Source organism: Sander vitreus, chromosome 8, assembly GCF_031162955.1.
Source record: "Sander vitreus isolate 19-12246 chromosome 8, sanVit1, whole genome shotgun sequence".
Taxonomy (NCBI): domain Eukaryota; kingdom Metazoa; phylum Chordata; class Actinopteri; order Perciformes; family Percidae; genus Sander; species Sander vitreus.
Window position 1 is genome coordinate 152,501 of NC_135862.1, and position 14,213 is coordinate 166,713.

General features: G+C 43.0%; 1 protein-coding gene across 3 annotated transcripts in view; it reads left to right on the forward strand.

The window, feature by feature from the left end:
- The window catches only part of nup160 (nucleoporin 160), a 27,455-nt gene extending 18,803 nt beyond the window's left edge, over nucleotides 1–8,652 (forward strand). For all 3 annotated transcript variants that reach the window (XM_078256254.1, XM_078256255.1, XM_078256256.1), the window contains exons 22-34: nucleotides 596–691; nucleotides 803–897; nucleotides 1,271–1,367; nucleotides 1,553–1,658; nucleotides 3,428–3,588; nucleotides 3,805–3,865; nucleotides 4,869–4,979; nucleotides 5,112–5,235; nucleotides 6,562–6,663; nucleotides 6,973–7,114; nucleotides 7,215–7,340; nucleotides 7,887–7,982; nucleotides 8,386–8,652. In XM_078256254.1, coding sequence (XP_078112380.1) covers nucleotides 596–691; nucleotides 803–897; nucleotides 1,271–1,367; nucleotides 1,553–1,658; nucleotides 3,428–3,588; nucleotides 3,805–3,865; nucleotides 4,869–4,979; nucleotides 5,112–5,235; nucleotides 6,562–6,663; nucleotides 6,973–7,114; nucleotides 7,215–7,340; nucleotides 7,887–7,982; nucleotides 8,386–8,469 — 1,401 coding nt within the window. In that variant the 3' untranslated portion in view covers nucleotides 8,470–8,652. The remainder of the gene's footprint in view (nucleotides 1–595; nucleotides 692–802; nucleotides 898–1,270; nucleotides 1,368–1,552; nucleotides 1,659–3,427; nucleotides 3,589–3,804; nucleotides 3,866–4,868; nucleotides 4,980–5,111; nucleotides 5,236–6,561; nucleotides 6,664–6,972; nucleotides 7,115–7,214; nucleotides 7,341–7,886; nucleotides 7,983–8,385) is intronic.
- Nucleotides 8,653–14,213: the final 5,561 nt, after the last annotated feature.

A 14,213-nucleotide genomic window follows, 5' to 3' on the forward strand; every position in this document is an offset into this window, starting at 1 on the left:
TTTAAAGGGATAAATCGTCATTTCACCGTCGCGTGTGCGTCAGAGTCAACAAATGTGTGGCAGCTGGGGCATGCCCGGGCAGAAACAGGGTGATGGACTCACCGTAGCGTTGGCATACGGCAGGCAGAGAACATTTATGTGTTTCTCTGTCCTGTTCTTCACATCAGTGAGGCTTTCTTCTCTTGTTTCAACGAAGTGAATACATGACGAAGTGACTGGAACTATCATCACCTCTCACGCCTGGATTCTCAACGTCCCGCCTGCTGCTGCCCGGTCTTTGAGACACAGGGTTACATGTGGTTCACAATACACGGTTAGTTAGCGTAGTTAACACCCCCCCACCTCAGCAAGGTATTACAGTACTACAGTGAGGTATTACAGTACTACAGCGAGGTACAGTGGTGCTCATAAGGTTATGAAGCCATGCTAAAGTTGACTAAAAAGAGGAATAAAAAATGATCTTTTGGAAATTGATCTTAATGCCTTAATTAGAAAAATGAGGAAAAATCCTTTAAGGACACCAACTATCTTAGTGAATGAATAATGTATCTTAAATACATAAATTGTGTGTGTGTGTGTGTGTGTGTGTGTGTAGGTGCTGCGTCTCCTGGAGGATGTGGGTCTCCCTGAACTTGTCATCCAGTTGGCTTCTCTGGCGATCACAGAGGCCGCCAGCGACATCAACAGTCAGGTAACAACAGTCAGGCAACACACACACACACACGCATATATATACATACATACATACATACATACATACATACATACATATACTATATAATGAGTATGTGTTTGTGTTCAGGCGGCTCTGTGGACTCGGATCTTCAAACATCACCTGGACCTGGGACACAACGCTGAAGCTTACGAAGCGCTCACACAGAACCCTGACTGCAGCATGTACGTACAAATACACACATTATACTATATTAATACACAGAACCCTGACTGCAGCATGTACGTACAAATACACACATTATACTATATTAATACACAGAACCCTGACTGCAGCATGTACGTACAAATACACACATTATTTTCATATACAGAACCCTGACTACAACATGTACATATACACAGATTTATATTTATACTAATGTATACACACATTTAAAGAAGTGAAAGAGTGTAAAGACACTTTGATTCCGGTTCCTGAACGATACCAGTTTTATAAAACAAAAAGAAATGACAACATTACGGCTGAAGTCTTGTACTAGTTCACGATGAATACAATAGAGTATTAAGAGTATTAACGGTGGTTGTTGTTTCCCAGGCAACTGGATTGTCTCCGTCAGCTGGTGGTGGTTCTGTGTGAACGCTCTCAGCTCCAGGATTTAGTCCAGTTCTCCTACGTCAACCTGCACGACCAGGTAATACCCAGACCCATTACCACTAACCTGTTCTACCAGGTAATACTCTGACATCAACATATCTATAATACTCTGAATATGATGGTAAATGATGTTTTAAGAAGTGATGTAAAAGAACTCTTTAGATATGAGACGTTGAGTTGTTGTTGTTGTTGTTGTTGTTTAATGTGCTGTGTCTTGGTCAGGTGGTTGGCATCATCGAGTCTCGGGCCAGAAGTCTGGATCTGCTGAGTCATAATTACTACGAGTTGCTGTACGCCTTCCACATCAACAGACACAACTACAGGAAAGGTACAGACAGATACAGACACAGCTACAGACACAGACTGAACTACAGACACAGCTACAGATACAGACACAACTACAGTAAAGGTACAGACATCTACAGACAACATCAACAGACTCAACTACAGGAAAGGTACAGACACATCAACATCAACAGACAACTACAGGAAAGGTACAGACACATCAACAGACACAACTACAGGAAAGGTACAGACCACTACAGACACATCAACATACACAACTACAGGAAAGGTACAGACAACATCAACATACACAACTACAGGAAAGGTACAGACACATCAACAGACACAACTACAGGAAAGGTACAGACACATCAACAGACACAACTACAGGAAAGGTACAGAGCACTACAGACACATCAACATACACAACTACAGGAAAGGTACAGACAACTACAGACACATCAACAGGCACAACAACAACAGACACAACAACATCAACAGACACAACAACAGGAAAGGTACAGACAACATCAACAGACACAACTACAGGAAAGGTACAGACCACTACAGACAGATACAGCTACAGACACAACTACAGACACAGACTCAAATACAGGAAAGGTACAGACCACTACAGATACAGACACAACTACATCAACAGACACAACTACAGGAAAGGTACAGACAGACACAGCTACAGGAAAGGTACAGACCACTACAGATACAGCTACAGACACAACTACAGGGAAGGTACAGACAGCTACAGACACATCAACAGACACAACTACAGATACAGACACAGACCCAACTACAGACACAGCTACAGACAGACTCAACTACAGATACAGCTACAGATGCAGCTACAGACAGACTCATCTACAGACACAGCTACAGACACAGACTCAACTACAGGAAAGGTACAGACCACAACAACAACAGACACAACTACATCAACAGACACAACTACAGGAAAGGTACAGACAGCTACAGGAAGGGTAGTGCTACAGACACAGCTACAGGAAAGGTACAGACAGATACAGCTACAGATACACAGCTATAGGAAAGGTAGTGCTACAGACTCAACTACAGGAAAGGTACAGACAGATACAGATACACAGCTACAGGAAAGGTAGTGCTACAGACACAACTACAGGAAAGGTACAGACAGCTACAGACACCGCTACAGGAAAGGTAGTGCTACAGACACAACTACAGGAAAGGTACAGACAGATACAGATACACAGCTACAGGAAAGGTAGTGCTACAGACACAACTACAGGAAAGGTACAGACAGCTACAGACACCGCTACAGGAAAGGTAGTGCTACAGACACAGGTGTGTGTGTGTTAGGGCTTTGACTTTTGCCCCAAAATCATATTCGAAGTTTGTTTGTTTATTAATATTTGAATATATTCAAATATCTATTAATAATATTTTGACCATTAAATGCCTTCAGTAAGACCTACGCTGGTATAAGTTGTATATGTTCTGTCCACCAGAGGGCGGTGTATCAGTCAATGTCAATAGGCAGGCAATGATGTTTTCAGAAGAAAAACACACTGCCACAACTGTTTTTTTTTGTTTATGAAAAGTCAGACCCTGGATTAAACACAAACAGTCTGCTTTCGACAGGAAGGTCGGAGCTTTCCCCGTAGCTACATAAGTGGTCTGATGTTCATACTTGTGTGCTGGTGTGTGCATCGAGCCGCCGTGTGTGTGTGTGTGTGTATATGTATATATATATATATATATATATATATATATATATAACTGTGTGTTGTGTTTATAACTGTGTGTGTTGTGTGTGTTCAGCGGGGACAGTGATGTTTGAGTTGGGGATGCGTCTGGGCAGAGAGGTGCGGACTCGTCTGGGTCTCCAGAAACAGGTCAACTGTTACCTGGCTGCTCTCAACTGTCTCCGCCTCATCAGACCTGAATACGCCTGGATAGTCCAGCCAGCTGCAGGAGCCACGGTAACACAGACAGACAGACAGACACACACAGACATACATAGAGATACACACACAGACATACATACAGATTCTCACACACAGATACAGACATACACACACACACACACACACACACACACACAGATACAGACATACACACACAGATACACACACACACACACACATATATTTATATATATGTATGATTGGAGATAATTGAGAGTGTTTGTATTTCAGTACGAGCGTCCCGGAGCGTCTCCGAAGAGGAACTCTGACGGAGAGTTTTCTTCTGAACCAGGTGACTTTAACAAATACACACAAATACAATATATAAATATACACCGTCATCAGCAGCCTCCCTGTGCACTAGAGTTTAGATTCTCTGCCCGAACCGGACCCAACCACCAGGCCGGGCCCTTGATCAAGCATTTGTGTTTTTAATCATGACTTAATTAGCCTTATTGGGTGGGGAGAAAGCTCTGCCTCTCCAGCTCCTCCCGTAGCTCTGGGTGGATGTCCTGACCTGAGTGGGAAGTAAACTGGGCTACATCGTGGCCAGTGGGTCAGCATGCAGACGTGATGAAGGACAGTATTAATGAGGTGATGGAGACCGTGGTGAAGGACGGTATTAATGAGGTGATGGAGACGGTGATGAAGGACAGTATTAATTAGGTGATGGAGACCGTGATGAAGGACAGTATTAATTAGGTGATGGAGACCGTGGTGAAGGACAGTATTAATTAGGTGATGGAGACCGTGGTGAAGGACAGTATTAATTAGGTGATGGAGACCGTGATGAAGGACAGTATTAATGAGGTGATGGAGACCGTGATGAAGGACAGTATTAATTAGGTGATGGGGACCAGAAAGTGTCCTATATGGTTCCAGGTCTTTGATTATGTTGATGTCTTGATCTGGTCCCCTCACTATTCAGCTGAGGGAGCGACGGGTCGAGGATATTTTACATTTCTTCATTCAGATCATTTGTGATCCGTTCTGAATAAACTAACAGCTGTTTACATGCTTCGTCCTTGTTGCATTATTCATTAAGATAACTCTGAATAGTAGTTAGTTAACGTCAGTTATAACGGCCACGTATTAAAACATTGTCGGGTTTAAATCAGGCTCGGGATCATAATTACAGTTAATGTGTCGGGCTCGGGTAGGGGGGGCTGGATTTTTTTGGGCCCGATATAAGCTCTACTGTGCACACACACAATCATTAAAGCCTTTTTAATACAATAGTTTTTAATATAATAGTTTTGTACTGCTGCTAACTTCCTGTGTGTGTGGTGGTGCAGTGAAACGTCAGGTGGACATCCTGGAACTTAAGGACCTGGAGAAGGAGTACATCCTGTCCCGCAGCCGCCTCACGCTTGCCCAGCACCACCCGCCATCGGCCGCCATCGCCGGTACACGGCAATCATTTACTTCATCATCAGATTGCTCTTTATTATGCTGCACGATATGAGGAAATATGTGATAACGATGAATATCTAGTTCTGACTGTGTGTGTGTGTGTGTGTGTGTGTGTGTGTGTGTAGGCACTGCGTCCCCAGTGGAGATGGTGTCCCTGTTGGTCCAAACTGGACTGTTTGACTCGGCTCTGTCCGTGTGTCAGACCTTCAACCTGAACCTGACTTCAGTCTTCGAGGGTCTCACCTTCAAGTACGTTTCCTGCTTCATGACATCATCCAAATGAGAAATATTCTTCAGAAGTAACGGGCCGGCTACATTGCAGAGTAACGTATGCGGAGCGGATGCTCCAACGCTACGCTTCCAGGTTAATCTATGAAACTGGCACACGGACAAAGAGCAGGGCGTGAGTGGTGCGTCTGCTCCATGGAGAGCTGCTCTACAACCGTATGACAGGACAGCCTTCTGATTATAGTTTTTGCGTGAGGTGTGTGTGGCTCTTTCACACAGAAATGGATCATAACGTGTCTATATTTCTTTTAAATTAAACTCCAGATAGACAGGGAACGACTTAATGTCTGTCAGTGAGCGTGTTGGCAGTTTGGTTTGGAGAGTTTGTTTTTATTTCTTGATTCCTCTGATAACAGCTGACAGTAGGTTGATGGTTCACAGCTCTGATAACAGCTGACAGTAGGTTGATGGTACACAGCTCTGATAACAGCTGACAGTAGGTTGATGTTACACAGCTCTGATAACAGCTGAAAGTAGGTTGATGTTACACAGCTCTAACAGCTGACAGTAGGTTGATGGTTCACAGCTCTGATAACAGCTGACAGTAGGTTGATGGTACACAGCTCTGATAACAGCCGACAGTAGGTTGATGGTACACAGCTCTGATAACAGCTGACAGTAGGTTGATGGTTCACAGCTCTGATAACAGCTGACAGTAGGTTGATGTTACACAGCTCTGATAACAGCTGACAGTAGGTTGATGGTTGACAGCTCTGATAACAGCTGACAGTAGGTTGATGGTTCACAGCTCTGATAACAGCTGAAAGTAGGTTGATGTTACACAGCTCTAACAGCTGACAGTAGGTTGATGGTTCACAGCTCTGATAACAGCTGACAGTAGGTTGATGTTACACAGCTCTGATAACAGCTGACAGTAGGTTGATGGTTCACAGCTCTGATAACAGCTGACAGTAGGTTGATGGTTCACAGCTCTGATAACAGCTGACAGTAGGTTGATGTTACACAGCTCTGATAACAGCTGACAGTAGGTTGATGGTACACAGCTCTGATAACAGCTGACAGTAGGTTGATGGTTCACAGCTCTGTGCTGCCTCCAACAGTCCCAGAGGAAAAGCTCAGCGAGTCTCTGTGACTCCCAGTCCTCCACCGTGTGGCGCTGCAGGTGGAGACGGTTAACAGATGCATTCAGCAGCACATCGGCCCGCCAACGCTCCGCACACGTTCAACGTAGCCAACGCGTCTTCTATACTTCTATTACCCAAGTGAAATATGTGGATATTCAAACATGAGTCATTATGTTTAGTCGTTAATAGTTGTGTGTGTCAGGTGCATCAAGCTGCAGTTCGGGGGGGAGGAGACTCAGAATGAAGCCTGGAGCTGGTTGGCTGCCAATCAGCTGTCATCTGTCGTCAACACCAAGGAGTCCAGGTGGGATGATTATTATTATTATTATTATTATTATAATATCTTCTATACCAGCGCTTCTCAAAGTTCACACTAAAACCATCTGCCCCCGGCCCGTAAACCGTGTAATTAATACAATATGTTATGAAGTGACGTTAATAATCAGTATATTGTGATGTTGAAAATACAAAGAACTCATCAAGAAAGCTGGTGAAAAGGTGTGATGTTCCAGCTCCAGAAGTAACAGAAGATCATCTTTTAGTCTCCTGATGGAAAAGTTCTCAATTATTAATAACTCTCGCTTTGTACTGTGTGTGTGTGTGTGTGTGTCAGTGCGACAGACGAAGCGTGGCGTCTGCTCTCCTCCTACCTGGATCTCCATCCGTCCTCTAACGGACAGCATCACCGCTGCGTCATCAACAAGCTGCTGTCACACGCCGTGCCGCTCCCTGATTGGCTCATCTCTTCTTACAAGGTCAGTGCTCGGCACAGAGAGGGGACAGTCTGTCACTGCTGGGGGGGCAGGGGGTTGTTTCAGGGCATTTTCCCATGATGCATCTGTGTGTGTGTTTCAGGGCGTGGACGCGGCCTCTCTGCTGCGTCTCTACCTGAACTTTGACCTTCTGGATGCTGCAGCCGACCTGGTGCTGGAGTACATCGACGCCCTGCTCGGACGGGGACACCAGTACTTTGGGATAGAGGTACAAATACTGCTAATAATACTGCACCAGTACTTAGTGATAGAGGTACAAACACTGCTAATAATACTGCACCAGTACTTAGGGATAGAGGTACAAATACTGCTAATAATACTGCACCAGTACTTAGTGATAGAGGTACAAACACTGCTAATAATACTGCACCAGTACTTAGGGATAGAGGTACAAATACTGCTAATAATACTGCACCAGTACTTAGTGATAGAGGTACAAACACTGCTAATAATACTGCACCAGTACTTAGGGATAGAAGTACAAATACTGCTAATAATACTGCACCAGTACTTAGGAATAGAGGTACAAATACTGCAAATAATACTGCACCAGTACTCCTATACAGGGGCCCCCAGGTTTTTAAGCTGGAACAAGGAAGGATTTGAAGACCTTTCTGGTTCCTGTTTATGTAGAAAATACTTGGCTAAGTTTTCAGTTTCTATATTTTTACTGAAGAATTAAACTCCTACTGATATTAATAACAGGTTATGATCTTCTGATTCTGCAATCAGTTAATCTGTGTGTGTGTTTCAGAGACCCCTGTCTGCGACCTCGTCCTCCGTCTGGCTGCCCTACACGTCCATTGATCAGCTGTTACAGACTCTGAACGAGACGCAGACCAACAGCAGCGTGAGTCATCACTTCCTGTTTACACTCTCAGATGTTCGTCTGAAAGAAGTTGTGTTCATGTTGGTCTGGGAGAAGTGTGTGTGTGTGTGTTTTCTTGTTTAACTATATTCGTGGGGTCCAGAAACCGGGAGTCCAGTATACTTGTGGGGTCCCGACAGCTTTCTGGGGCCAAAATGCTGGACCCCCCAAGGTTAAAGGTCTGTTTGATGGTTAAGACCTGGTTTTAGGGTTAGAATGAGGTTCTGGTTAAGGTTAGGGTAAGGGTTAAGGTTAGGCATTTAGTGGTGATGGTTAAGGTTAGGGTAAGGGGCTAGGGAATGCATTATGTCAATGACGGGTCCCCACAAAGATAGTGAAACGCTGTGTGTGTGTGTTTTTTAATAAAACGTGGTCATGTTTTCAGATGTATAATAAAGTTCGGGACAAACTGGCTGATTATCACCGACTGGTGGAGCAGACGACCAAACGGCGACTCGCCACTCGATGATGGCTCGCCGACCAATCAGAGCCCCGGCTGGAGCCCTGAACCCTGATGATGTAAATAAACTCAGTGTTTTGGGGTTAACGTGTAAATCAGCTGTTTGTGTTTAGGTTTTTTTATAATAATTTGTACTCGTCATGTTTCTCCATCAGAATGTAAATTGTGATGAAATTAAAGTGTTGCATTTCATCGAGTCTGTCAATCAATAAATACTGATGTTTACTTCATCTTCCTCAGAAACAGAGTATAGTATAGAAACTCACAGTATACAATGTCCAAAATACACCATTTATTCACATACTATACTATGACTTTATGGACATACAGTTGTGTCAGAATTATAGCAGTGTGTTTAAAAAAGTGAATAATGCTCAAAATCCTCTGAATATCTTTTAATTCCATAATATCAATGCATTGGGAACACTGAACATTCATCTCCAAATCAGAACATGACCAGAAGAGATCACGTTTGTGTTCTACCTTTACAGAAAGTGAAGAAAAAGGAATATTAGGCTGTTCAAAAAGATAGCAGTATTTGCATTTTTCTTTACAAACTCAAACATTTACTGTATGAACTGAAAAATGTCTCAAGGGTTTGCTTCACTTTGAATCACTGCACTAATATTTAGTTGCATAACTATTATTTCTGAGAACTGCTTCACATCTGTGTTGCATGGAGTCACCTGTGAACAGGTATTCCAGCCCAGGACCATTGAACTACATCCCACAATCCCTCTGCAGTACTGGGTTAGCCTCAGAAACAGCATTTCTGATGTCACCCCACACGTTCTCTATGGGGTTGAGGTCTGGGGATTGGGCTGGCCACTCCATAACATCAATTTCGTTCATCTGGAACCAAGACTTTGCTCTCTTACTGGTGTGTTTGGGGTCATTGTTTTGTTCAAAGACCCATTTCAAAGGCAGTTCCTCTTCAGCATAAGGTAACATGACCTCTTCAAGTATTCTGATGTATTGAAACTGATCCATGATCCCTGGTATGTGATAAACAGGCCCAACACCACAGTATGAGGAACGTTACCATAACATGATGTTTGCACCACCATGCTTTACTGTCTTCACAGTATACTGTGGCTTGACTTCAGTGCATGGGGGTCGTCGGACAAACTGTCTGCAGCCCCTAGACCCAAAAAGAACCATTCTGCTCTCATCAGTCCACTGAATGTTGCTCCATTTCTCCTTTGGCCAGTCAATGTGTCCTTTGGCAAATTTCAACCTATTCAGTACATGTCTTTTTTTTCAGCAATGGGACTTTGCGGGGGCTTCTAGCTGATAGCTTAGCTTCACATAGCCTTCTTCTGATCCTAACAGTACTCACAGGTAACTGTAAGTCTTCTTTGGTTTTCCTGGAGCTGATCATTGGTTGAGCCTTTGCCATTTTGGCTATTCTTCGATCCATTCGAATGGTAGTTGACGGTTTTTTTCCCACGTCGTTCAGGCTTTGGATCAAGAAGAATCGATCACCTCACTAATTGAACACAACACTGCTATAATTTTGAACATGCCCCTCTCAATTACAGATTCAATTACACAGAATGAGCAGCATCATGTCATGACTGGTGGCTCTGTCGGTTTTCTATGACTCTGCAACACTTATTAGGAAATTATTTGCCATGTAGAAATATCACTTCTACCAAAAAATTTATGAGGTTAGTGATGTTGGACTGCTTTTATTTTGAACACAACTGTACTATACTAGGACTTTATGGACAAAAAGTTATCGCAGAGATGTAAGCTGTCAGTGTCCACTGTGAGGAACATAGTGAGGAAAAGGAAGACCACAGGCACATTTCTTATTAAAGCCTAACTCTCACCAAAATGCAACCTAGGGTTGTTTGACGGCCGCTACCACCTCGGCAGTCAAAACCAGTCGATATCAAAACAAGTAGCCACAGGTTTAGGATATCTTGGTCACCGGTGGAGTTAAGGTGTAGAGCTCCTGGTGATGCTTGGAGCAAAGTCTCATGTTGTGTTGAGCCTTCTTAGTGTTTTAAAAATAGTGATTTTGAGGCTAGCATCAAAGTGTCCCTAGCACTCCCATTCAAAAGGCCATTTGACCGAAAAACGAGAATACGGTAAATCTTAAAAGTGACGCTTTCGTCCTAAATATGCTTTTAAACTAAAGTTTGACTCGGGTACATTCACAAAAAAAACCCTAGGTTGCATTTTGGCGAGAGTTAACGCTTTAAGGCCAGAAGTGGCAGGCCAAGTGAAATATCGGAGAGGCGAAGGATGGTGAGAATGGTCTGAAACAGACCACAGACCACCTCCAAAGACCTACAACATCATCTTGCTGCAGACAGTGTCACTGTGCATCGTTCAACAATTCAGCGCACTTTGCACAAGGAGAAGCTGTACGGGAGAGTGATGCGGAAGAAGCCTTTTCTGCACACACGCCACAAACAGAGTCACTTGAGGTATGCAGACACACATTTGGACAAGCCAGCTTCATTTTGGAATAAGGTGATGTGATCATCTGGGTCAGTAACTGCACACCAGTACTCCCCTGCGTCTCTCACTGAGATATTAGAGATAACCAGGCTATCTTTATTAAAGTACCTGCTCACTCTGCTCATTCTCTGATTAGACATTACACTAAAGATTCTTCCCTCTGTTCGGTTCGACTTGATAAACCAAACATTGTCCTTACCCTCTCCCCAACCTGTGCATCTGAGAGTGACTTCTTCTCCCTCTGAGAAGACCTCTACAGCAGGAGGGGGCAAATTTGGAGCACACAAACAGCCAATACTCTTGATCTCTCTTAGAGACTTCACAGGAGTACTGACCTGAGTGATTTAACATATTTAACACATGCCCATGAAACACCAGCGAGTAGTTTTGGTCTACTGAAGGAACAATGTGGTTGTGTAGTCCTAGCTCAGTGGAATACACCGGATCAATCCAACGTGGGGGCTGTTCATCAGTTGAGTCAGCGATGGTGCACAGCAACACAGCGGTCTCTCCCACTGAGCCGTAGATTCTCTCATACGGTAGGAACAACTCTACAGCGTAACTGCTAACACACTGCTATTGGTTCATCACCAGACAGTTGTACCGTGTAAAGTCTGTTGTTGTGACCTTGGAAACACGAAGAGCTGATGTGTTTGTCACCACTTGGTATCTTCCTCTAACATTGTCCATCACTGATTTCTTATTGTCCCCAAACACTCTGCTCCATGTTTCCCCCAAGTTCAACTGCTCCCCAACATGGCACGTCCACTGTTCCTCCAAGACTCGCTTTGAAATATCTCTCTATCTCTCTAATATTTCCCCAATCTATTGACCTACAAACAGTAATAGTGAAGTTGTTCTCATGGGTCACGTTGCCCTCAGTCCAACACTCCTCTTGGACGGGCCTGAGTCTGAATGGATCAGGTTGAGGATGGTGTAAGAAGAAGTTTTCACCATGCTGACAAGTCGTTGTTTCAAGTGTTCAGGTACTGAGGAGTTGCTGGACCAGAGGTCAGAGGTGTTCCACAGGACAAGCTTCTCCTCACCAACAGATCTGGAGATCAGGCAGGAGTTGGTGTTCTCGGGGAGGTTGAAGGTGTAAGAGTCTCTTTCCTCTTGAACGATGATCCGTTCTTCTGCATGGATGTTGTTGATGAGAGCAAACAGCAGGAAGGAGAGCTCTGTGACTGCAGCCATTCTGCTCCGAGGTCGACAGATACTGACACCACTCAGCTCATATACGCTCTACACCAACCCTCATCAGCAGCTGCTCTTTTTCTTTTTTTTTTATCAAACATGACTTCTTTATCTCATCATCAGAGGAAACTTTGCAGCATCAGCTCTCTATCCAGTAATCAATGTCCTTTACACGAGTCTAAAACCACAGAGGCTGACGGGTCTTCTTTTTACTCCACTACATTAATCTGTCAGCTTTAGTTACTAGTTAATTTACACATTAAGATTTCTGCACACAAAACACAATGTAGTTTATAAAATCTGATGTTTTGTTAACAATATATAGCCCTAAAAGTACAGCTGAAATGATTAGCAGATTAAACACAGAACATGTTTCATCCTTTTTTGGATGCTTTAAGTTCTCTTTATTTATGCTTTTGAAGCTTTTTTTTTTTACACTTTCAACAGAGAGAACTGTGTTGGTGTACTTTGAGCCCTTTGGGATCTACTCCACCTTCTTCAAAGTGCGATGCTCAGTGCTCAGTGTCCTGCTGCTGATGCTCTGTGCTGCTGTTGTCGCTGTGAACCTGAGGACACGGAGAGGAGCACAGCTTTCAGCTCACACACACACTTAATATGCATATATGATCATTTCATAATTGGCTTTAATACAGCCTGGTATATACTGGCTTTAATACAGCCCGGTATACACTGGCTTTAATACAGCCCGGTATACACTGGCTTTAATACAGCCCGGTATACACTGGCTTTAATATAGGCTGGTATACACTGGCTTTAAAACAAGGGATGGACACATTCATGCAGAGAACACGGTAACCTTCCTTTTACAGTTCCCTATATTTACCTGGTATTTACATGGTAATAATATTACATTATTAGGTAACTACCACTGGTAAAAAGTAGGTCATTATAGAGAAACTACAGCTGAAGTACGATGTTAGACCTAAGGTATTACTTATTAATTCAACAAAGTAGTATGTAGTTCTGACTGGTTTAGGATGGTAATAACTCAGATAAAAGTGTGTACTTCCTGAGAAAATAAGCAATAAACCTTAGAAATACCCCCTCAATTACCCAGCAATAAAAGGTACTAATTTATGTATCCAGGGTTTATTTAGTAACAGCCACGTCACACAGCCCTGACAGCTGATCTAATGGAGGATAACTGGAGCCATCATCATGTTTCCACTGGGACGGTTGTTCAGACTGGGAGGAAACCTCACAGTCAATGTACTTCAAAATAAAAGCAAGCAAGAAGAACATTAGGCAAAAATCAGGCTTGATAAACAAAATATAAGATGAAAGGGTTAGGGTTAACTCTAACCCTAACCCTGCAAATCCCTGCAGTGCCCTGCTACATTCTGCTACACTGGAAACGGGGAATTACTGGAATTGTTGGGTCTTTGTAAATTATAGAGTGTGGTCTAGACCTACTCTACCTGTAAAGTGTCTTGAGATAACTCTTGTTATGATTTGATACTATAAATAAAATTGAATTGAATTGAATAACTTACCTAACTTTACGCTTCTGGTAGTTTCTGTGGTATAAACTTGAATCTGTGCTGCTAAATGCAAAACTACCTGTTTCTATTTCATTTCATGGTAATATTAGATTTAACAAGCCAGTGTGTGCTAGCTACTCCTAACTGTGAACTGTAAACTTACTACTTTAAAATATCAACAACAATAATAATATCAATATCTTTATTTATGAATAACTTTTGTTCTTTTTAATTACATCAATTAAAAAGACAATAATAAATCACCATCACCAAACCCACCAGACTCCATGTAAATAATCAGTACTTTACCATCTAAAAACACACTTCATTCAAAGTGGACAGAAACTAAATCAAAAGCCGTCTTGGTTCATCTTTCCACTGTTCCAACAATCACCACTCTGGTTTGGTTTGGTTACATGTAGAGATATATTGGCTCTATACACGAAACTTTGCAGCATCAGCTCTCTATCCAGTAATCAATGTCCTTTACATGACTCTAAAACCACAGAGCTGACGGGTCTTCATACCTTATTCAGAGAAGAGAGGAAACGTCCAGAGATAAGAGAGAGTGTGTGTGTGTGT